This window comes from Camelina sativa, chromosome 5 (genome assembly GCF_000633955.1).
Source record: "Camelina sativa cultivar DH55 chromosome 5, Cs, whole genome shotgun sequence".
Lineage (NCBI taxonomy): Eukaryota > Viridiplantae > Streptophyta > Magnoliopsida > Brassicales > Brassicaceae > Camelina > Camelina sativa.
The window spans coordinates 17438025-17462804 of NC_025689.1; the positions used below are offsets into that span (position 1 = coordinate 17438025).

At 35.9% G+C, this 24780-nt stretch overlaps 3 protein-coding genes and 1 long non-coding RNA gene across 6 annotated transcripts in view; 3 read left to right on the plus strand and 1 right to left on the minus strand.

Annotated features, from left to right (window-relative positions):
- LOC104787116 overlaps window positions 1-991 on the plus strand; it is a 9922-nt gene extending 8931 nt beyond the window's left edge. Inside the window, exons 6-7 of one of the 3 annotated variants that reach the window (XR_767792.2) lie at window positions 18-732; window positions 850-991. Coding sequence is in view for 2 of the 3 variants with exons in the window: in XM_010512635.2 (XP_010510937.1) it covers window positions 18-627 (610 nt within the window). In the remaining variant the exon portion in view is untranslated. Of the gene's footprint in view, window positions 1-17 lie in introns of all 3 variants that reach the window. The other 2 variants (XM_010512636.2, XM_010512635.2) reach the window with 2 other exon arrangements.
- On the plus strand, window positions 1495-3751 carry LOC104787117 (1,4-dihydroxy-2-naphthoyl-CoA synthase, peroxisomal). The gene is made up of 9 exons (XM_010512637.2): window positions 1495-1851; window positions 1947-2069; window positions 2372-2473; window positions 2553-2591; window positions 2733-2831; window positions 2939-2986; window positions 3079-3174; window positions 3289-3411; window positions 3559-3751. Exons 1-9 carry the CDS (start codon window positions 1582-1584, stop codon window positions 3673-3675), a joined length of 1017 nt encoding a protein of 338 aa, XP_010510939.1. The 5' UTR covers window positions 1495-1581; the 3' UTR covers window positions 3676-3751.
- On the plus strand, window positions 4574-7597 carry LOC104787119 (dynamin-related protein 4C-like). The gene is made up of 2 exons (XM_010512638.2): window positions 4574-5279; window positions 5852-7597. The coding sequence occupies exons 1-2, from the start codon at window positions 4844-4846 to the stop codon at window positions 7441-7443; spliced, it is 2028 nt and encodes a 675-aa protein (XP_010510940.1). The 5' UTR covers window positions 4574-4843; the 3' UTR covers window positions 7444-7597.
- LOC104787118 lies at window positions 4683-5926 on the minus strand. Its single transcript, XR_767794.2, has 2 exons — window positions 5803-5926; window positions 4683-5405 (listed from the first exon to the last, which is right to left on the minus strand). It is a non-coding gene; the product is annotated as an uncharacterized LOC104787118 (long non-coding RNA).

Genomic DNA, 24780 nt, shown 5'->3' on the forward strand with positions numbered 1-24780 from the left:
CTTCAGAGAGTAGATTGGTTGGTACATAAGCTGACGACTGAACTCCATTCTAGTTATTGGCTTGATCGGTATGCTGATGAAAGTGATTCTTTCCAAAACGTTAAAGAAGAATACATAGCTTCTACTTCGTGGCACCGAGCGACGGAGATACCAGACTCTGCTGTTACACTAGATGAAAACAACATCCTTGTTGCAAAGGTTCAGTCTCAGAGAGATAGCGATGTAACACGAGTTGTGTGGAATCCAGGTTCAGAGTTTGCCTTCTGTGATTGCGCTTGGTCTTTGCAAGGGAACTTATGCAAACACATCATAAAGGTTAACACAATTTGCGAAAACCGTGAAGGCTATGGTGACTCAATGTCCTTGCGGTCCTTAAAAGAAAAAATAAGAAACATAAAGATGACACCTATGGATGACTCAATAGCCTTGGATCTCTCAATGGCATTGACGCTGCAGATGCTTGATCAGATAAAGCAGTTGGTGCAATTAAGCGGAACAAATGATATCAGCAATATAGTCAATGATCTGCCGGTGAAATGGGGTTGTAAGAAAGGCAGAACAACCATAGGTATTCCTGCTTCTGTTGCTGCCTTTACAAGGAAAAGGAGTCAGAAACGGAAGCGATAAGTCAGAGATGATATGACAAGTGGGTAGCATAGATCACTGCTGGTATTGGCTTATAAGAACACAGCAGGATCTTCGGTAGCTTTAGAGTTAGAATTCATAGACACGGTTAGTTATAGTTTTAGTTAATACTTAATAGGTTCTAACACCAATCATTCCTTCTTTGTTGCTTTTTTTTTTTTTTCATCCTAGTGAAGTGTAAATCCTTCTCTTTTATTAAAACAGGGTTCTGAGAGAAAGTGGCTTTATAAGAAAACAGGTTTTCAAAGATGAAGACAAAGACGTGAATTTCAAAACCAGTGTAGTTGTCCTGTATTGTTGAATGAATCTTTAAAGTGGCTTATCAATGGTCCTGCATTTTTGAGGAGTTTTATATGGCGCTCAGCTTATAAACAAGGGTTAGACAAACGCAATAGTTTCAATGGGGACAAGAGGAGAGCAAATGTTGATTAAACTAGCGGCCAACTGAATCAAGCAAAGAGAATTAGTTCATCTCCAAGAATACTATTGAGAGATAGAACACAAAACTTACAAGCATACCCTAATATAAACCGAACCAATAACAAGATTTTGTCTATTGAAGATCGTCTAGGTTGGACCCAATGAAGAAGACTTAAACTCCAGCTTGAAACTAGTCTTTGGTTTTTTTTTTTTTTATGTCCAAGTGTCAATGAAACGCACGTTTAATTGCGTTTTGCCTTATCTTATCTCATCGTCAAAAACGTTTTTTTGTATAGAAAGAAACAGAGGCGCGAAGCAATTCTGTCCACTTCCTCTGATTCTTCAAAGTTTCAACCTTTTTTGGAAAAAAAAATTTTTTTTTTTTTTTTTTTTTTTTTCTCTTTCTCGTAATTATAAAATGTATTGTTATCATCATTGTCACCAGTCCATGTTATATAATCTCTGGTCATTATCATCAACGTTATCATCTTTCTCTGTCTCGCTTCTTTCTCTCTAATGGCGGATTCAAAGGAGCTCGGCACGGCGAGCCGGCGGATGTCCGTTGTTACCAATCATCTCAGTCCTATCGGATTGAGTTCAGGTCGCGTTGACTCAGTGAAACTCTGTATTGCTTCGTCGATGAATGATAATTTCCATAAGGTTCACGGTGAAGTTCCGACCCACCAAGTCGTTTGGAAAAAAGCTGAATTCTTTGGTGACGGGGAAGAACATAAGGAGTTTGTTGACGTTATTTATGAGAAAGCCCTTGATGAAGGAATTGCAAAGGTTTGTGCTTGTTTAGTGTTTGATAAAATTCCTGAGGGAGTTATGTTTTTGGTGGAGGGGGTTTTGAGTTATATAGTTGTTTGTTTATGTTGTAGATTACTATAAACCGGCCAGAGAGAAGAAACGCGTTTCGGCCTCAGACTGTGAAGGAGCTTATGCGTGCGTTTAATGATGCTAGAGATGACAGCTCTATTGGAGTCATCATACTCACCGGCAAGGTAAAAATACTTTATATTTAGTGTTTCTTTGTTATAGTGGATAGTGGTTAACATTTGAGTTGATATCTGCTTGTTAAATGTTATAAAACTGTACGATGGTACAGGTACAGGACCTTATCGAAATTGATCCGTGAGTGTTATGGTACTAAGTCAGTGTTTAGCTATTAGCTTTGTTTTTAGTCTCACTAGTGCCAAGGTTAGATCTTACTTTGGAGTCAATGACACTGAGCTCACCAATGTTCCTCTGTTTTTGACACTTGTTTCTGAAACTATTGTTCTGAATAGTAATATTGATGGTTTAGGGAACAAAAGCATTTTGCAGTGGTGGTGATCAGGCGTTGAGAACACCAGACGGTTATGCTGATCCCAACGATGTTGGCCGCCTCAATGTTCTTGATCTTCAGGTATGTCCTTGATCTACAAAACCATATTTCAGTTTTCCTCATCCTAATTGGATTCATTCCTTTTTCTGTTTATACTCAGATTCAAATCCGCAGATTGCCAAAGCCAGTTATCGCAATGGTAAGCACCTTCAAACAACTGCTAGGTTACTCTATGCATCTTTGTACTGATCCATGTTGACTAGCTCTATTAGTGTCCCTCTGTACCCATAGGCAGAGAGCATTTCTTTTAGCTGATCTGCTTGCTTTCTGACTGAGTCAGGTTGCTGGTTATGCTGTTGGAGGAGGACATATCTTGCACATGGTTTGCGATCTAACAATTGCAGCTGATAATGCTATTTTTGGTCAAACGGGTCCTAAGGTTTTTCCTCTGGCCTCTGTTTCAGTTTCGACTGTGTCAGTGAAGTGAGAGCTAGAGTTATTACTAATCTCCATTGATGATTATGTGGACCAATTTCATGTCTTCAGGTTGGAAGTTTTGATGCTGGTTATGGAAGTTCCATCATGTCTCGTCTGGTAATTGCTCGATATAACTGACAAATACTGTGATGCAACATTTAAAATCTAATAAACATGGGCTGATCAAACTGTTTGAAAAAAAAAAACAGGTTGGTCCAAAAAAGGCACGAGAAATGTGGTTCATGACAAGGTTCTACACAGCTTCTGAAGCAGACAAAATGGGACTTATCAATACAGTTGTTCCGGTAAAGTTAAATTAGTAACCCCCGTAGTGTCGTCACAGATTCTTAAGATAAATCACTCTGTTTGCTTGCTTGTAATTGTTTGATTCCTTCACTGAGATCTGTTTGCTGTTCCAGCTAGACGATTTGGAGAAAGAAACAGTGAAGTGGTGTAGAGAAATCTTACGGAACAGCCCAACTGCAATCCGAGTGCTTAAGGCAGCACTCAGTGCAGTTGATGATGGCCATGCTGGACTTCAGGTACTTCCTTCAACCAACTTGCTTAGTCTCTTTCCGTTTTAAAGGAACAAGATCCTATAGTCAAATTTGCAATCTAAGCCGCAAACTCACTGTAGTCACAAATATGGATCCGTTGAGTCTTTAAGCAACCTACTTTTCTTACTGCAGGGACTTGGTGGCGATGCAACACTCTTATTCTATGGAACTGAAGAAGCTACTGAAGGAAGAACTGCTTATATGCAACGCCGACCACCAGACTTTTCTAAATTTCCCCGGCGACCTTAAACTCACTTCTACCTCAGTTCAGGTGTTTTCATTACCAACATCTGTACTCGTTTCAGTCGGAGTCCTTTTTTTTTCATTTGTTTGTTTTCTTTACCAAACAATGAATTGTGATTTATGAAAATAAATTTGAATTTATGAAAATGGGAGACGTTCAACATAAAAACTCAGCAAAACCACGAAAAGATTGAAAGCGTAAGGAGAAATCCAGAGTTCAACAGTCGACAGCTACCATAGTGAGACACTAACGTTCTCCATAACCATGTCCAGAATTCTGACAAATATTTGAATCATTCCAAGTTTCTCTTAACAAGCGTTGCCTATTCAAGCTCTTAATATGCTTGGCAGTTGGCACCACATCACTTTGGGTTAGTTTTGCTAAAAATAATTTCTTGATTGGCCAAAAACTTTGTGAAATTATTTATTTTAAACAAAGCTTTTGCAACTACTTCGGGTCATATTTGAACCAGTCAACAAATTCTCGCTCAGGTAGAAACCTATCCAAAGTCATTCCAGTTCCATTTCAACTGAACCAGCCTCTACGATTGATTTTTGTTAGACTAGAAGTTAAACCTTTAATAAACAACCAAAACGATAATTATCAATCAGTCACACATATATATTGCAGCTTTTGGTGACGTTTACGTGGGCTGAATATTGAAAGAAGAAATTAAGAGAAGATTGACATGACGGTACGTATTGACTGATTTGTACGCACCACAAAAGACAGCTACTCATGATATCTATAAACAAATATAGTGAACTTATATTTGTAAAAAAATAAGAAAATGTTGTAAATTAGACTTGTGTTCATGATATCAAAATTGTAATGGATCAAAGGCCAATTTTTAAAAAGTTGTAGGAGTCCAAATTTGATTTTTCTAACTAATTAAAATTGAGAAAAAAAATGATATGTAAGAAAAATACAGGCTGATGAGAGAGTCTGTTTAGCTATAATTCTGAACCGAAGATGTCTGTCAGTATATGTATATCTATGAGATTCCTCTATGAGCTATGTAGGTGTAATGATCACTTCTTTTATATCCATACACGAGTACTTCTTTTAATATCTCTATCTCTGTATTCGCACATCTCCTAGTAGAGAACTCACTTACGCTTAAACTTGTCTTTGCACTCTCTATCTCACTCTTGTATTCTCTCAAAGAAGAAAATGAAAAGTACAAAGAAGCATGTTGTCACTAGAGCCTGTCCTTCTCTTGCTGTTGCCCAGGCGAATCCTCATGCCAACAAAGATGCTGTTCCCATTGAAGCACCGATTATATCTTCTTACAATGACCGGATCAGGCCGTTGCTTGACACTGTGGACAAGCTAAGGAACCTGAACGTGATGAGAGAAGGGATCCAGCTTCCCACCATTGTTGTGGTTGGAGATCAGTCTTCAGGGAAGTCAAGTGTTCTTGAGTCCTTGGCCGGAATCAGTTTGCCTCGTGGGCAAGGAATCTGCACTAGGGTTCCTCTTGTGATGCGGCTTCAGCGAAGTTTAAGCCCTGACCCTGAGATCTGGCTTGAGTATAATGACACTACTATTCATACTGATGAGGCACACATTGCTGAAGCGATTTGTGCTGCAACTGATGTGATTGCTGGTACGTTCTGACTTCTCCCTTCCATACTGCTTAATATGTTCAGTTTAAACTTGCAAGACTTTGAAAATGCAAACTTATCTGATGTATTCCACATCTAAAACGAGCTAGCTACTTGTATAGACGTCCCTGAAAATACCACATGTGCACTTACAACTGAGTACTCTAGAGGTGTTTAAATGATTTTGAAAACAAAAACCACACCTTTATCTGACATATACACATTCTACTGAGCTAGCTGCTTGTATAGACGTCCCTGAAACTACATGCGCATATATAATTGACTACGAGTGCTAGAGGTGTTAGTAGGATTCTAAAAATGAAAACGACACCTTTATCTAATACATACACATTCAAACGAGCTAGTATAGAATTCCCTGAAACTACATAAGCATACATAAACGAATAATAGTGCTAGAAGTGTCAATAGGATTCTGTAACTCCTAGTGGGTCTTAAGTGATCTGATTTTTTTTTCTCCATGTTACAATAGAACTTCAGCATGAGTGTTATAGTGTTCAGACTAACCTATGGAGGTCATGATTTTGATAAGTACTTGTGTAAACTCATGTTGCAGGTTCTGGCAAAGGCGTTTCAGACACTCCCCTGACGCTCCACGTGAAGAAGGCTGGTGTTCCAGATATCACCATGGTTGATCTCCCTGGTATAACCCGTGTTCCCGTGAATGGGCAGCCTGAAAACATCTATGAACAGATTTCCGGGATGGTAATGAAGTATATCGAGCCACAGGAATCCATTATCCTCAATGTCCTGTCAGCGACAGTTGATTTCACAACTTGTGAGTCAATACGAATGTCAAAACAGGTAGACAAAACCGGTGAGCGGACTCTGGCTGTTGTGACAAAGGCAGACATGGCTCCTGAAGGGCTCCTGCAGAAAGTAACAGCAGATGATGTGAGTATCGGACTTGGTTATGTCTGTGTGAGAAACCGCATCGGAGAAGAGACGTACGAAGAAGCCCGTATTCAAGAAGAGTTACTTTTCAGGACTCATCCACTGCTAAGCTTGATCGATGATGACATTGTAGGCATCCCTGTGTTAGCTCACAAGTTGACACAGATCCAAGGAATGATGATCTCCCGGTGTTTGCCTGAAATCGAAAGAAAAATCAACGAGAAGATGGAAATCAGTATCCTCGAGTTCAACAAGCTTCCCATAGTGATGGCTTCTACTGGAGAAGCACTGATGGCACTAATGGATGTCATAGGCTCAGCAAAAGAGTCTCTTTTAAGAATCCTCGTCCAAGGAGACTTCTCTGAATACCCTGATGATCAAAGCATGCATTGTACCGCCCGCCTGGCTGAAATGTTAAACGGATTCTCAGACAACCTACAAGGACAATCTGAGGCCGTTTCAGAGTTCTTGATGGATGAAATCAAAATCTTGGAAGAGTGTAAATGTATTGGATTGCCTAACTTTATACCAAGATCCTCTTTCTTAGCAATCCTCTCACAACATGTGGATGGTATACAAGCCAAGCCGGTTGAGTTCATCAAGGAGATATGGGACTACATTGAAGTTGTTATCTCATCAGTCATTGCCACATATTCTGATAACTTCCCACAGATTCAATCATCCATCAAAAGAGCTGGTCGTAATCTAATGAGCAAGACTAAGGAACGTTCAGTGAACAGAGTAATCGAGATCGTGGAGATGGAGAAGCTTACTGATTACACATGTAACCCTGATTACATGACGTCTTGGACTCAGAAGACTACTTCACAGCAAAACTTCATCGACGCTGTGTTGCACGATGAGAATAAACCTGAGTGGTTTACTTTACCTGGATTCGGGGATGTGAAGATTTCGCATCTACGGAAGTATCACGCTCATCTGCTGCAGCAAGCGTTCGATATGAAGATGAGGATCACATCGTACTGGACGATCGTGCTGCGAAGGATCGTGGATAATCTTGCGCTGTATCTTCAATTCTCGGTGAAGAATCTTGTCAACAGTGAGTTTCAGAAGGAGATCGTTGCTGAAATGGTGGATACAAGAGCAGGCGGAGGAATTGAGAGGATGCTGGAGGAATCGCCGTCGGTGGCGAACAAGAGGGAGAAGCTCAAGAACAGTATCAAGCTTCTCAAGGAGTCCAAAGACGTTGTGGCGGCCATTGTTGATCAGAACTCTGGGTATGGAGATCGTTGATCGAGTTGCTTCTTTCCGTCGAGCTATGGTGAAGTCGGAGTCGGGTATGGAGATCAGTGAAGTCGGGTCGGGTTATTTTAAGTTAGAGTTGGGTTTTGGGCCATGTTAATGTTTTTAATCTTTTTGTGTTGTTATGTAAAACGCTTTTAAGCATAACGTATTGTCGTCGTTACCGTTTGGAATGAATGAACTTTTTAGTATAAATTTCATCAATATTTTTACTGCAGTAGTCAATTTGGTTAAACCTTATTTATGTTTGTGAGAGACTCTTTATAGATTTTTGAGCATGCATAAGCGTGTAGATGTGTTTTTGATGTGTCGACCATGAAATATGAAGAGTACCGTTTGAGTCTTCAATAATCAAGATGATCCAAGGGAGACATTCCCTTAAATGCATAAAGTGATGGCTAAACTTCACTTCATTGGAGGATGTCTATCCACTTCAGAGATAAGGCAAATCTGAATATGGTTCATTGGTAGAAGTGTTTTTGTGTTTACAAAAACATTGTTCGAATAATACCAATATTTTTTGTTTTGCTTTAAAAAAAAAAATATATACAAACACCTTTTGGTTAAGTTAGTAACGTTTTACTGCATCAACTTTTGTCATCTAACCGTAATTTTACTTTAAAGATCAATATTTCTACCTCCACATAAAGATTTACACACATTCTAGAAATTTTTGTCAAATCAAATACTAGAAATAAAAAAAATTAAAAAAATTTATTGTGTTTATTAAAAACTAAAAATATTTACATATTCTACCTCAATAATTTCTAACGCCAAAATACTTGTCGAATAACACTTTGTTAATGTTTATGTATTTCACTTTTGTTGTTGTAAGCTTGATATAAGTGAGGATAAGGATCTAGTATATTTAGGAGAATCTAAATATACAAGAGATAAGGTCAAAGTGTGTTTAGGAGAATCTATTATACAAGTTTGGGAGTTATCCAATTGGGTTTTGGTTTTGGTTTTCCTATATAAGGATGTGCTAGCTTGTGGCATAACTTATGTGTTTTATGAGCTTAAGGTTTTGAGATATTTTCCTTAAGATTAATAAGAGAGTTATTCTTGTTAAAACACTTGTGCTCTGTTCTTGGTTTCTACACATGGTATCAGAGCTTCATCGATGGCAGGAGAAGACGTCAAAGCTTTGACAGAAGGAGGAGAAGACAAAACCTTGTCGATGGCAAGAGATGACAAGAACGGATCGTCACCAGCTTCCGAAGGAGGATCATCCTCCATTAAGTGCCCCATGTTGAACTCAAACAATTACACTGTTTGGGCCATGAAGATGAAGATTTTACTCAGAGTACATAAATCATGGGATGTAGTTGAGCAGGGAAACATTGACGAGACAAAGAACGACTTAGCAATCGCTCTAATTGTTCAATCTATCCCTGAATCCCTCACTCTGCAGATTGGAGCTTTGGAAACGGCAAGAGAAATATGGGATGCTATAAGATCGAGACATGTTGGAGCAGACATGGTCAAGGAGACGAGACTTCAGACTCTGATGGCTGAATTTGATCGCTTGAAGATGAAGGACACTGAGAGAATTGATGATTTCGTTGAGAAACTTTCTGCAATCTCAACAAAATCGGCTGCTTTAGGCAAGGAATTGGCAGAGTCTATGTTGGTCAAGAAGTTCATGTCAAGTCTTCCTCGAAAGAAGTTTATTCACATAGTAGCTTCTCTCGAGCAAGTGCTTGATCTGAATAAAACAAACTTTGAAAACATTGTGGGTCGTTTAAAAGCATATGAAGAGAGGATAGGAGAAGAAGAGACAGAACAAGATGATGACCAAGGCAAGCTGATGTACGTCAATACAAATCCGTTTGGCGGATACAGAGGAAGAGGACGAGGAGGTCGCTTTCCAGAGGTAGAGGACGTGGCAGGTTTGGGTTCCAGCAAAGAGACAAGGACAAAGAACAAGATCTATCACACATTACATGTTTCCGATGCGACAAACAAGGGCATTATGCCTCGGACTGCCCTGATAGGTTACTCAAACTGCAAGAAACAGTGGAAAAGAAGGAAGAGGACTCTCACATAGCTGATGAGCTAATGATGAATGAAGTAGTATACCTTCAGGAGGACAAAGTGAAGCCGAGCAGATTTGAAACTAGTATGGACAATGAAAATATATGGTACTTGGACAATGGAGCAAGCAACCACATGTGTGGAAAAATAGACTTTTTCTATGATCTTAGTAAAGATGTTTCAGGCAAAGTTCGATTTGGAGATGACTCCCGTGTTGACATCAAGGGAAAGGGTTCCATAAGATTTTTGTTTGAGAACGGTGAGAAGAAGGAACTGCACAACGTCTACTACATACCGGATTTGAAGAGCAATATCTTGAGTTTAGGCCAAGCCACTGAGGCAGTTTGTGAGGTACGAATGATAAAAGATCAATTATTGCTCTATGATCGTGCTGGTAGGTTACTTGTGAGGGTTACAAGATCGAAAAATAGATTATACAAGGTCTTGATGGAAGTAGAAAGTGTTAAGTGTCTGCAATTGGTTTCAACAAGCGAGTCTGCTATGTGGCACGCACGTTTAGGCCATATTAACACTGATACAATGAAGCAGATGATCAGTAGAGACATAGTGACTGGTATACCAAGCATCAAGGTGGAGAGACAAACCTGCATGTCGTGTATGTTTGGTAAACAAACAAGAGATCCGTTTCCACAAGCCACCATGTACCGAGCCACTAGTGCTCTTGAGCTTATACACGGTGATCTTTGTGGACCGATCACACCCTTGACACCGGCACAGAAAAGGTATGTTTTGGTGATCATAGACGACTTCTCGCGCTACATGTGGACAGTCCTTCTAAGAGAAAAGAGTGAAGCACTTGAAAAATTCAAGAAATTTAAGATGGTTGCAAAACAAGAAACAAAGTGTGTGATCAAGACTTTTAGAACTGATAGAGGTGGGGAGTTCACCTCATCAGACTTTCACTCTTATTTTCAAGAGAATGGAATTACGAGACAGCTAACAGCTCCATACTCTCCTCAACAAAACGGAGTTGTTGAGAGAAGGAACAAAACTCTCATGGGAATGACGAGGAGTATTTTGAAGCACATGGAGATGCCAAACTTTTTGTGGGGAGAAGCTATACGTCACTCTACATATTTGATGAATAGGATTGCGACAAGATCTCTTGCTGATAAAACTCCATACGAGATGTTGAAAGGTGTAAAACCAAACCTCGATCATCTTAGAACATTCGGCTGTATTGTTTTTGCTAGAACAGAATCTGTGGGAAGAAAAAAGTTAGATGATAGATCAAGAGTGTTAGTGCATCTGGGAACTGAGCCTGGCTCAAAAGCATATCGACTACTCAATCCCTCAAGTAGAAGAATCATTGTCAGCCGAGATGTACGCTTTGATGAGAACAGAGGATGGAACTGGAAAACAGCTGAAACGAAAGACCTTGGGGGAATCTGCAGGTTTTTCGGTTAACATTGGTGATTTTGGGAACAGAGGTGTTCGATTAGTGGAGCAGGCAAACAATGAAGACGAAGATGGTGATGTTAATGTTCAGACAACCACAAAATCAGAGTTAAACAGAGATTCAGACAGAGAAAAAGACAAAAATAAATCGGATCATGATGGTAATGGTCAGCAGCAGTATTCAATGGCAGAAAGGCCTGCAAGAATCAAAGCAAAGCCAAGATATTTGTCTGACTATGTTATGGAGGATAAAGAACTGGATCATCTTCTCGTGTCTATCGAAGAAGAACCCTGGGATTTTAAGGAAGCATCGAGTTCAGAAGTCTGGATGGCAGCTTGTAGAGATGAACTTGCATCTATCAAAAAGAACAGAACCTGGAATCTTGTTGAGCTACCACCTGGTGTTAAACCAATTGGTCTTAAATGGGTGTTTAAGATTAAGAGAAATTCAGATGGAAGTTTAAACAAGCACAAGACAAGGTTAGTGGCAAAAGGGTATGTTCAGGAATATGGGATAGATTATGATGAAGTTTTTGCACCTGTAGCTCGCATGGAAACAATTAGGTTCATCATTAGTCTCTCTGCTTCATACGGTTGGGAGATACACCACTTGGTTGTTAAGACTACGTTTCTATATGGTGAGCTGAAAGAAGAAGTTTTTGTGTATCAGCCGGAAGGTTTTATTGTCAAAGGAAGTGGAGAAAAGGTTTATAAATTACACAAGGCTCTCTATGGTTTAAAGCAAGCTCCTAGAGCATGGAATACCAAGCTGAATATGACTCTTAGAGATATGAAATTTCAGAGATGCTCTAAGGAACCATCACTGTATTTTTACAAGGATGGTAAAGATCTTCTTATTGTGGCGGTATACGTTGATGATTTGCTTGTCACTGGATCCTCTATGTCTTCGGTTGTTGAGTTTAAGAAGAAAATGGCGGCTATATTTGAGATGAGTGATCTTGGTCTTCTCACATACTATCTTGGAATTGAGGTAAGACAGTTTGAACAAGGTATTATTCTGAAACAAGAGAGATATGCTCTCAAGATATTGGAAGAGACTGGAATGGGAGAATGCAACTCTGCTCATATACCGATGGACATGAATCTGAAGTTGTCTAAATCGCAAAGTGAAAAGGCTGTTGAAGGACGAGAGTATCGTAGAACCATAGGTTGTCTCCGATACTTATTGCAAACACGACCAGATCTTGCTTACAGTGTTAGAGTCTTGAGCAAATACATGCAGGAGCCGAAGCAGTCACACGGAGCAAGCTTGAAGCAGGTTCTCAGGTATCTTCGAGGGACGTGTTCTTTTGGTCTGTTCTTTAAACGCACCAATAAGTTACAACTCGTGGGATACAGTGACAGTTCATACAACGTCGACTTGGATGATGGTAAGAGTACTACATGACACTTGTTTTACCTCGGTGACTCACCAATTATTTGGTGTTCACAGAAACAAGAGATTGTAGCCTTGTCATCTTGTGAAGCAGAGTTTATGGCCGCCACTGAAGCTGCCAAACAAGCAATATGGCTTCAAGAGCTTCTCGATGAAGTAGCTGGAGAGAAGAGTGATAAGGAGGTTATTCGAATTGATAACAAGTCAACCATTTCTCTTTCTAGGAACCCTGTGTTTCATGGTCGCAGCAAACACATAAACACACGGTTCCATTTTATCAGAGAATGCATTGAGAGAGAGTTGGTGAGTGTTGAGCATGTTCCAGGTACTGAGCAGAAGGCTGACATTGAAAGATTGAAGTTTAAGGAGATGAGAGCACTTATGGGAGTTCTTGATGTGAGTGAGGATGCTTTCAAGCTTAGGGGGGAAAATGTTGTTGTAAGCTTGAAATATGTGAGGATAAGGACCTAGTATGTTTAGGAGAATCTAAATATACAAGAGATAAGGTCAAAGTGTGTTTAGGAGAATCTATTATACAAGTTTGGGAGTTATCCAATTGGGTTTTGGTTTTGGTTTTCCTATATAAGGATGTGCTAGCTTGTGACATAACTTATGTGTTTTATGAGCTTAAGGTTTTGAGATATTTTCCTTAAGATTAATAAGAGAGTTATTCTTGTTAAAACACTTGTGTTCTGTTCTTGGTTTCTACAACTTTTTCTTCCTTAATTTGGATCGGCAAATAACTTTAGAATAACTTGGCAGGCATAGACATGAGAATGGGCTCTTTAGCACCTAGCAAATTTCAAACACTAGATGGACTGAAATGTGAAGAAACATTATGATCAAGATCATCATCACTTTGTCTAACTCCATTTGTCTTTGTGCTTCTGTGGAGTGAATGGGCTGTTTAGATATATAATTTCGATTGTAAATCTGAACCGTTTTTATGTTCATTTAGTGTTGACTTGCATAATTAGGAAAGTAGCTTTTCCAGTGGCTCGTGCTGGTTCGAGTTTTTTTTACTTGCCTAAGAGTGAAACTAGCCCAGAGTAGTTGTAAGCAATGTTCATGTTTTTTTTTCTTCTTCTAAGAATGTAAGTATTTCGTTAAAATAAAAACTAGTCGGGCCGTGTTTTCTGATGTTTGGCTTGGACCTTTTGTAGTTTTTGAACTTTTGGATATGCTTATTATATGTTTTTAACCTCTTTGTATGATAATGTAACAAAGCTATGTTAACGTTGTGTTGTCTTTACCGTATTGAATGAACTCTCTCAAGTTATAAGTTTCATCAAACTAAAAAAAAAAAAAATGGTGGAATTTATTTACGCCAGCAGTTAATTCTGTCAAATCTGGAATTATGACTTTAATATTGCAACTCTTATTAATTACTTTACGTGACTATTGGTAAATAAATTAAAGCGTGGTAGATTAATATGAATGAATTGAATCCTGAAAAATATCGATTAGAATTAAGAAGCAAAACAAACGGATTACCATGACCTATTGTAAAAAATATAACATAAGTTTTTCTTCTAAAGATTCCATTGTACACGATCATAAACTTTACTTAAATTTGTCTAATTGTCTTCAAGATATAGAATATAGAGCCTGCATAAACATGTACGAAGTGAACACTCTCAAGATAATAAATGGTCAATGCAATAAAATAATTTTCCAACTAACGTAAAGTTTTGGAAAGTACTAATTTGATTCTAGTAATAATTTTCCAACTAACATAACGTAATGAAAGTTGTTCATTTACAAGAGATAAATGTACATGTTGACATTTGGTGTTTAAGTATATCACCTTTTACGAAGTACTTGGTATAAATGTAACTGTTATACTATTATATTATTTTCATGTATTACATCTCTATCTTTATCTTAGCAACTTCTTGTATCTTTTAGATATATTATATAAACACCAAATGTGATCAAATTTGGGAGCTATTTTTGGTAAATGAAAATTAGCTAGAAATAAATTATGTAAATGAAAGTAAGAGAAGAAACAATATTTTTCAGTATCCTAGTTTTATTTTTCACAGGTGACCAAAAATAAAAGTTTTCTTTTTCACTATGTTACTGTTATTTCAAGATTCAAAAGTGGCAGACTAGAACCACGTTTAATTTTTTCTTAGCCACTAAGAACTTTGAACCACCATATTATATATATAGACTAGAATTTGTACCCGCGCAAGCGCGGGATTTTAATTTAAATCTTTTCTACTAATATGAATTCTTGAACTCGAATATAATCATTCAAAGTTTTGAGGGTAAATCTTTATAAATATATGTCATGTGGTAATATTAGGAAAAATAAACGACATTGATGACCACTTCAAAATCTTTTAACATTAAGAGAGTTTATTTCTTATTCATATATTTCATTAAAAACATTTTTAAAGGCTTTGATGTTGATCGATTGTTGATCTAATTGTATATATTATTTATGATTAGATGTTGATACTAACATAACATTATTTCGTATAAATTTGAATATACCGAATCTCAAGAATATTGCTTAAAGGTAAAATATAATATCATATCGTTATAACATCTTTACTGAGCTTGCTTTACCCATCAAAATAATTGCAACGTACCATAACGACCAATTCATGAAAGTGCATATCTTATCCCACTTTCCATGATTATATGGCCAAACTGTTACACCCGACTTGGAATCTAATAATGTATGTCATTTATTTTTCTACAAACTCATTCGTTTCACACAATTAATGAGATGTCATAGATTTTAATTTAGTCATGTGTGATTGTGTATTTTTTACTAATTTATTTTCAAACACTTTTAACTTTAATTATTTCGTCATTATTGATGATGCACTCCTTTTGACATACTTTTTTCCACCTTCTATTGGATCACACATAATACATATTAGACTGTAAAATGATTTTCAAGATATATTATAACTATTTTCTCTTTAATTACTATATTTCAATACTTAAATTTGGATTAGAACCATTTGATTCAATTGACGAAACATCAATTTTTTTTTCCTTTTTGATTATGTTATAAAATAATATTTCACTTTTAATTTTATTTTTTCCTGTTTAAAATTTTATAAATACAATTACAGAATTTTTTTATTCTACCATAATTTTAAATTTTACTTCCATACCACAACTCAATAATACACAATTACATAATTTTTATTTATTCTACCATAAATTTAAAATTTACTTCCATTCTAAAACTCAATAATACATTTATAATTTTCATTATTTATCAGTTTAATTGAAAATTTTAATTATACTATTACCACTGATAAAAAATTATAGTATTGTTTTCTTATTTTAACATTTTATTTATTTAACTAATTATATTTATTTTTAAAATTTCTATTAATTATAATTGACAGAAATATGCGCTAAATGAATATTTTAAATTTATTTTAAAATAAAAAAAATTGCTTAGGTGGATGTTTTTGTAGCTAGAAATGATGATATATAATTACATGATCAATGGAGATTCTAATCATACATCTTGTCTTCTTGCTAAGAAAATATTTTATTTTTCTCTTATAATTATGTGGATTAACCATATGATGCACGTATATGTAAAAGAACTAAGCATAAATGATAAATGAAAGAAAATTAGGTACGAATAGGTAATAATATTATTCCAAATTCACTGTTTTACTTCATATATATATATATATATATCGGGTAAATGCTCTATTCTTTTCTTTCGTTTTTTTATGGTTGAATAATAAAATTAGAGTTTAATTCACACCGCTGAATTTTGGATGAAATATTATTAGGTTGAATCCACATGATTTAAAAATAGTGTTGGGCCTACAGATTTTGGATGAAATAGTGTTGGGCCTACAGATTTTGGATGAAATAGTGCTGGATCTACAAATTTTGGATTAAATCTAGTGGATCAGTTTGTTATAATTGTTTAAATGCCTTATTAAAATCTGTAAAATCTATAAGGCCCACAAAAATTAAAGAGGTAGTGGCTGACGTAGCAGCACCAGGAGTGAGTAAAGTGAACTTTATATATATAGATTCGTTGATTGCAAGAATTTTGTGATCTGAACTTTAATCCCTTTACCTTGTGATTATCTATGATTTCAAGATACAATTTAAGGGGGTGTTATTGGATGGGTGATTTCTAAATCCATTAAAATCATAGAACCAATAACCCCCTCTAACTTTAGTTTAAATATTTTACAATCATATACATAAAAGTAAGCACTCTCTCCTATATAATTAAATTAGAAGAGTTACAATTATAATTAATAATGTATTTAAATGAAAATGAATGGAGGAGAAAAACTCTATTCAGAATTTATGTAATTTCAGTAAAAGTAAGTACTGAATTTAAAGTATGCATTAATGTAATAATTAAATATGTTTTTAATTAAAAATAAATTTTAAATTTTAAAAATTAAATGTCAAATGGAGCAATAAGAAAAGAGTGAAACCTTACTTTTTTTTTTTGTCATCATTGAATCGACAAGGCCCGATTCATAGTCAAACCCTATTACGCGGGGTAACGCGACTTAGTGGAGTCGAACTCCAGTGGGATCGGTCGCAGAGGTGGTGCTGTAACCACTTGACTAAAGACACTTCCCCGTGAAACCTTACTTTTATGTATATGATTTAGCATTTTTTTTAAATAATATTTATTTTAATTAAATAAAAATGTAAAAATGTACATTAATCTATACTTTAAATCCACACTTTACTAGTAAATTGTAACTGAAATTACATAAATAATATTTTACGTGAACTGATTCATAAAATCAGGTGACTCATCGAAGATTTCTGCTGCCATTTTAACACGTATACCCTGGATGTTTTGATCACAAATTCCATCGAAAGACACACCAAGCGCTAGACATTCTATAAACTTTAAAGCGTACACGCCACAGTCACCAACCTGTACGTTTTGAGGGACCTTGGAGACTGTCCTCCTCCTGAAGGTAAACTGTTTGTAAGTAGGTGTACGAATTTCGTGAGGAACGTTCGCGTTCATCATTGCTGGAATCATCCGCGTAAACGCCCTACAAGCATTCAGCATTCTAAGCTCACTCTCTCCGGTTACTTGTCCCACGATGCTATCATAGCAATCAATATGCCTTCTGTTGAGATCCACGTGCAGCGCCACCCAGTGATCGCCTCCAATTTGTGGAGCAATATACAGGTGATCCACATCTTCTATCCACTTCAAATTAGTTTGTTCATCTGATGGAATCAAACCTTTAACTAATTCTTCATAACAATTGCCAGTCATTGTAAAAAACTTGGGTTCGGACTTGAACAACGGATAATGACGGTGAACCATTTCACTGGTGAACCACGGGTCTATAAACGCAATGCGTTTGTTGTGGAATGGGAAGGGATCTCGTTTGTACCTACACCTAAGGACTCTCATAAACGCGCCCAAGTGCTGTACAACAGAAAACTGAGTAGTAAACAACAACGCAGCCATAATGTAATATAAGTCAGACAACGACAACAATAACTAAGACATTAAGATAAACTTACTTCATCAGTAAGCCACCCATATTTACCATATTCTTCTGGCTTCACTGGCCATTCCTTTCGTTCGGTGATTAGCACCCTATAGAATTCAATTTCCATTCCGCCTTTGCCTAACGGGATATTCCTAACAAACAAATAAACACAAGTTAATATAATGTTAACAAGCTGTTATTAACTTGTTAAGCAAAAGGGTCTAAAGGGTCATACTCGGCTTTCTTTAGGTACTCCAAAAGTTTCTGCAACTTCACCGGATCAACAGGTGCCAGAGGATCATATATTCCAGGTCCAGGTGAACAGTTCTTCCTCATGCACGTCAGTCCGTTGTCTCCAATATTAGGGAAAATCCAGCTTGGATGATCTTGTTGTGTATTCAATGCACTCCCATCCGCTGACAGCTTAACACTCTCCAGCCTTAAAGCTTTAATTCTATCAAGCCTAATCTTTTCCTCCTCATCATCCTCAGATTCAGGTTCAAGTGAGTCGGCTTCAGCAAAATACTCGTCTGTAATATCTTCTGCACCAGCTTCTGCACCAGCTTCTGAACCTCCAGGTAGTACAAATTTCAACGGCTTAACACCAGCAGCCACAACAGCAGCAGTAGGATTTGTAGGCGCCCTACCTCTACCTCTACCTCTACCTGTACCTCTACCTGTACCTCTACCTCTACCTCTACCTCTACCTCCACCTCTACCTCCAGCCGCAGCTACTTCTTTAGCCTGCTTTGCCGCAGCTACTTCTTTGGGCTTCTTTAACGCAGCTACTTCTTTGGCCTTCTCTGCCGCCTCTAACTCTTTGGCCTCCTCTGCCGCCTCTAACTCTTTAACATTTCTCCTCGTGGAAGGCCGTCTTTTCGTATCAGCTGGTCTCTTAGTAGCTGGAGACTTCTTAGCATCTGGAGAAGTCAAATAGTTCTTTTCCTGTATATTAAAATTATAATAACTCAGCCTAAACATTCTGAAAAATCAGCCATAAAACAAAGATAAATCAGACATTATAATAACTCAGCCTAAACATTCTGAAAAATCAGCCATAAAACAAAGATAAACCAGACATTACCTTCTCTCCCGCCTCTAACTCTTTGGCCTTCTCTGACGCCTCTAACTCTTTGGCATTTCTCCTCGTGGAAGGCCCTGTTTTCGTATCAGCTGGTTTCTTAGCAGCTGGAGACTTCTTAGGAGAAGTCAAAGAGTTCTTTTCCTGTATATCATAGCGAAGACAATTAAAATTATAATAACTCAGCCTAAACATTCTGAAACATCAGCCATAAAACAAAGATAAACCAGACATTACCGGCTCTCCCGCCTCTAACTCTTTGGCCTTCTCTGACGCCTCTAACTCTTTGGCATTTCTCCTCGTGGAAGGCCCTGTTTTCGTATCAGCTGGTTTCTTAGCAGCTGGAGACTTCTTAGGAGAAGTCAAAGAGTTCTTTTCCTGTATATCATAGCGAAGACAATTAAAATTATAATAACTCAGCCTAAACATTCTGAAACATCAGCCATAAAACAAAGATAAACCAGACATTACCGGCTCTCCCGCCTCTAACTCTTTGGCCTTCTCTGACGCCTCTAACTCTTTGGCATTTCTCCTCGTGGAAGGCCCTGTTTTCGTATCAGCTGGTTTCTTAGCATCTGGAGACTTCTTAGGAGAAGTCAAAGAGTTCTTTTCCTGTATATCATAGCGAAGACAATTGAAATTATAATAACTCAGCCTAAACATTCTGAAAAATCAGCCATAAAACAAAGATAAACCAGACATTACCGGAACTTTTGGTGGACCTTTTGATGTCTGAAGTTCCTGTCCATGTCCCAGGTTATTTAGTTCCTGTCCCATTTTTAAAGTCTGGTCAGTCGTGCTCTTTGAAAGCACGAGCTCTTTCATCTGTTTGAGGTCCGTCTCAAAAGATCCAAGCCTGGTTTCAATCCTTTCATCCATCTTCTTCTCCAGATTCGCCGATACATTTTCAATGTTCCTATCAACGGTGTCAAACCTTGTGTATAACTTAGAGATCAATTCGTAGAGATCATCTTCCCCAGCATCTTCCTCCTCACTTACCTTTTTTCCTTTCTTCTTCCTCTCCTGTGCAACTCCTTCACTAGTTTCCTGACTGTTGGAAACTTTCATCTTCTGAACTTTCCGCTTCTTTGCGGGAGGAGATTCAGACTCAACAACTGCTTCAGCTTTCTTTTTCTTTTTCTTCTTATCACTCCCCTTAACATCCCAAAAACCTTTAACAAACGTATTCAGATGTATGTCTTCGATCAGGCGATCGATTGCTGGGTCGTCTTCTTCTTCTGGCCACGAATGAAATAGCTCGCAGCCATTTTCCTTCATAACCATATTAATCACACGCAGCTGTAACATAAGAGATTATGAAACCCATCAGTAAGTTTTAACTCAGTCATTACTAATGAAAGCATAAATCAGTCATTACTAAAACATAACTCAGCCAACACTAAAGCATAAATCATCCATTACTAAAACATAACTCAGCCGTTACTAAACAATAACTCAGCCATAACTACATCATAACTCATCCATTACTAAACAATCACTCAACCAGATATAAACCTTACCTCACCAAGCGCTTTGATCTCTTCAGCAATTGCGGTTTCCAGCGATGAACGTGTACGGTTTCCACCCCATTGAAGCATCGGTATGCCACCATCATTAGCTGATGCATTCCCAAACCGTTCTCCAAAGCATTTGATGGACTCATACGCCCAAGCCTGTAACACGGGTGTAAACCCACTGAGGGTGTACGACTTTCCCGTAGGGTTCAACATCTTTATGGAATCAACAAGAGCTTCAAATGCTGACCAACCCCACGGATATGTCTTCATTGCTTCATCATCAAAAACTCTTTTGGCACTTTCATATGGAATTCTAGAGTTATGATGCAAACCATAAAGTCCAATGTGTTGAAGAAGCAACAGCCCCAACCATTTACGATGATCAAGGTTAACCCATCCCCGGCACACTCTTAATGCTTCCCTGAGTTCAAGTAGCGTTGGACCTGCCCCACCAGGCACTTTCAAAAGTCTGAAGAAATCTTTGTGTTCCTCTTCAAGTTCAAACCGTTCAGTAGGCATTGGGTCTATGTTTAACCCCGTCAGAAAATGAAACTCATTCAACCCAAACCTGATAGGTTGACCGCCGACCACAAACCAAAGCTCCTTCTTATGTACCCTTAACTGGTTACATAGTAGGAAATGAACAACCTTACCAGACCAGACGAATTGGCTATCAACTAGCTTAGAGATTATTCCAATAGGTACTTTCTTCGTTTCTTCCCACGCATCCAGTCCTATTGATTCCCTAATCTGAGGGAATTCTTTCATCCTGAAATTTGTGTTTATATCTCTAGACTCTATTTTAGCGTATAGTCTTGGGGGGTAATCCCTTGCTTGTTCTTCAGAAGAAATAATCACCATCGACATCTGTTATAGTTCATAAGTAAATCATAAAATGAATCAGCCATAACATAAAACAAACTCATACACAAAGCATAACATAACTCAGCCACAAACACATAACTCAGATCTAAAGCACAAAATATCTCAGTCACAACTCATCCGTCAGCAAAATAAAACAAACAGTAAATCAGCCATCGAATCGAATAAATCTAACAAATCAGCCATAAACCCTAAAATAACTGAGCCGCAACATAAAACAAAAAGTAAATCAGTCATCGAATCGAATAGATCTAACAAATCAGCCGTCATTAACAACGGCGACAATCAGCGTTATATATGTATTTTTACTTTTTTAGGGAGAATTTTAATAATACATCTTTTCAATACCACTTTTCAGAAATACTAATTTAAAAAACTTTATTAAAAAACTATTCTCATAAAATTCTCATAGTATTATGATTATTACATAAACTAAAATAAATTAACATAATTAATAAAACAATCCGCGCATATGCGCGGAATATTACCTAGTAATGCAATAATAAATAAGTTTTCTCTTATAAAATTTTATAAAAGCATTAATATAAAATTTAATTTATTAAACAAGAAACACCACATCTCTACTATTAAAAAAAAAGTCGTTTAACAAATTACAACTGACTGTCATTGGAATTATGACAAATTTAATTTATTTAAAAAAGGGTAGAAACGAAATTAAATAAATTAATAATAAGAACTATTTTAAAAGGGTAACAACTAGATTTAGATCTTAGTTTTTTTTTTTTGAAACGAAATTAAATAACTTAATAATAATAACTATCCAATATTTTAGGAAATCTCTTAAAGTTGTTACCATAATAATCAGACTATTAAATTTAAATTGTAGATATGTAAACTAATTTGATTTGATTTTTTATTTTTGATATTTCCGGCAAATCAATTTAATACAATTAAGGATGTGGTCCCTACTTACCCTTACTTACTAGATTGTTACTTACTAAATTTTGATATATTTAAAATATATTATTTCTTAATTACTTACTTACTAAATTTTGATTTTTTAAGAATTATAATTTCTATTAACTATATAAATTAAACATTCAAATAGGGAGATACATGTATTTCGTCTAAATTTCTTAAAGAAATTTTTATTAATAACATTATTATATTAGTAATTATTTAAAAGAGAATGGTTATGGGACATAAAATTTCTAACTGGATGAATCGGGACGAGATGGGCTGGGACTGGACGAAATTTAATACCCCGTAACAAAATTATTTTAACATTTTCAACAAACAAGGGCTGTGTTTGATTGTTATTGATAGATTACAAAAAAAAAATGTATATTTTCCAGCTAATGAAGATGATGATCATGTTATTTTTGGTATGGGTTGCAGTATTCTATTTATACACTAAAACATTGACAAAACACCGTAAAGAGTGGCCAACTAATTTTTATGGAAAAATACTACTATTATACAATTAAAAATTTTAAGACCTAAAAGGATTTATTATTTGATTGAATAAATGTTTTACCAGTGTTTTTTTGAATAATTTAATTTACTAATTAAGTATATATACTTTAAGAAACAATAACTAAATTTTGAGAAAAGTCCAGTTTATTTATCGTATTAAGACGAGAAATAGTATATGTAAACTGAAACGGGTAAATTCGAATAATGAAAAACAATATATTGTATATATTTTTTTAAAAATGGACATAAATTTTAGGTAAAGTACGAAATAAAAAAGTATAGGTAGATAAATTAAAGTGTCAAGTTTTCACTAATTTGGATAACAATTGACTATACGACATGTAATTAACGACTTTGGAACGGGCACTTTGAAAATTTTGGTATATTTGAAAAATAATTATATAGTTTTTGAAAATTATATTTTTTGGATAATTTCAACTAACTAAAAAAATAACGGAGAAATCTAGTATCCCGTCTAAATTTCTTATCCAATCTCTTTTAGTAAATATTGTTTAACGAGTAATTATTTAAAAGAGAATGAACATAAGACAAAAAATTATGATGGATATGGGATGAGATGGGACGAGAGGGGATGGGTTAGGATGTGAGGGGATGGAACAGTACTCGATGTATTTCCCCTTCCAATTGGTTAAAAAAATTTAAATTTACATGAAAGTAATGCACATGTGCTATAGCACCCGAGTTAATATAATTTTTAGTCAATTTACGAATTTAAAATTTGTATGAAATATTTTGTCTCGTGCTGTAGCACGGATAACTACCTTGAGACGAACGGGTATTTTGAGAATTTTGCATATTTTTAAAAATATTTTGAGAGTTTTTGAGAATTATAATTTCTACTAACTATATAAATTAAACACACAAATGGAGAATACATGTACGTATTTCATCTAAATTTCTTAGCCAAAAATTAATAATAATATTATTATATTCATAATTACTTAAAATAAAATAGTTATGGGACATAAAATTTTAAATTTCTAACGAGATGGATCGGGACGGGACGTGATGCGATGGGACTGGACGAGATTTAACACCGCTTAACAAAATTACTTAAACATTTTCAACAAAGAGGGGCTGTCCTTGATTATTATAAATGGACTGCAAAAAATTGTATATTTTCCAGCTGATGAAGATGATGATCATGTTTATTTTCGGTACGAGTTGCGGTATTCTACATATACACCAAAATATTGACAAAACACCGTAAAAGAGTTACTAACTAATTTTTATGAAAAATACTACTATTTTACAATAAAAATTTTCCAACCGAAAAGGGTTTATTATCTGACTGAATATATGTTTTATCAGTGTTTTTTAATTAATTTAATTTACTAATTAAGTACATATACTTTAAAAAACAATAATTAAATTTTGTGAAAATTCCATTATATGTAAACTGAAACGGTTAAATTCGAATAATGAAAAACAGTATATTGAATAGTTTTTTTTTAGGAAAGGAGACATAAATTTATAGATCAAAGTACACTAATAATTTTAAAAATATATATATAATTTTAAAAACAATTAGAATTATATATTTTGAAAACAATTATATAATTTAAAAAAATTATAATTTTTAGGATAATTTCAACTAACTAAAAAAAATATTCAATGTAGAACTCTGGTATCATGTATAAATTTCTTACCCAATCTCTTTTAGTAAAGATTGTCTAACAAGTAATTATTAATTTAAAATAAAACGAACATAAGACAAAAAAAATTCTAGATGGATATGGGACGAGACGGAACGAGACCATACTGGATGAGACGATACAAGATGAGACGGGATGAGATATGACGAGAGGAGATGGGTTAGGACGTGAGGGGATGAGACGGGATTATGACATGTTTCTCGTTCCAAAGTAAACACGTCTAGGTTTAATTTTTTTAAATTTACGTAAAAATAACGCACATGTACTATTGCACTCAGGTTAATATAATTATTTGTTATTTTACGAATTTAAAATTTATATGAAAATATTTTATAGCACGGGTTACTACCTAGTAACTAACTTTAAGCGTACAGAAAAAAAAAAAAAAAAAAAAAAAAAA

What these genes read in the sequence shown, in the direction of transcription:
- LOC104787119 (XM_010512638.2), top strand. Translation starts at nt 4,844, where the DNA reads ATGAAAAGTACAAAGAAGCATGTTGTCACTAGAGCCTGTCCTTCTCTT. An exon ending in TGCAACTGATGTGATTGCTG is followed by an intron (nt 5,280 to 5,851) that starts GTACGTTCTGAC and finishes CTCATGTTGCAG; the next exon opens with GTTCTGGCAAAGGCGTTTCA.
- LOC104787117 (XM_010512637.2), top strand. Translation starts at nt 1,582, where the DNA reads ATGGCGGATTCAAAGGAGCTCGGCACGGCGAGCCGGCGGATGTCCGTT. An exon ending in TCATCATACTCACCGGCAAG is followed by an intron (nt 2,070 to 2,371) that starts GTAAAAATACTT and finishes TTGATGGTTTAG; the next exon opens with GGAACAAAAGCATTTTGCAG. An exon ending in CAAAGCCAGTTATCGCAATG is followed by an intron (nt 2,592 to 2,732) that starts GTAAGCACCTTC and finishes TGACTGAGTCAG; the next exon opens with GTTGCTGGTTATGCTGTTGG.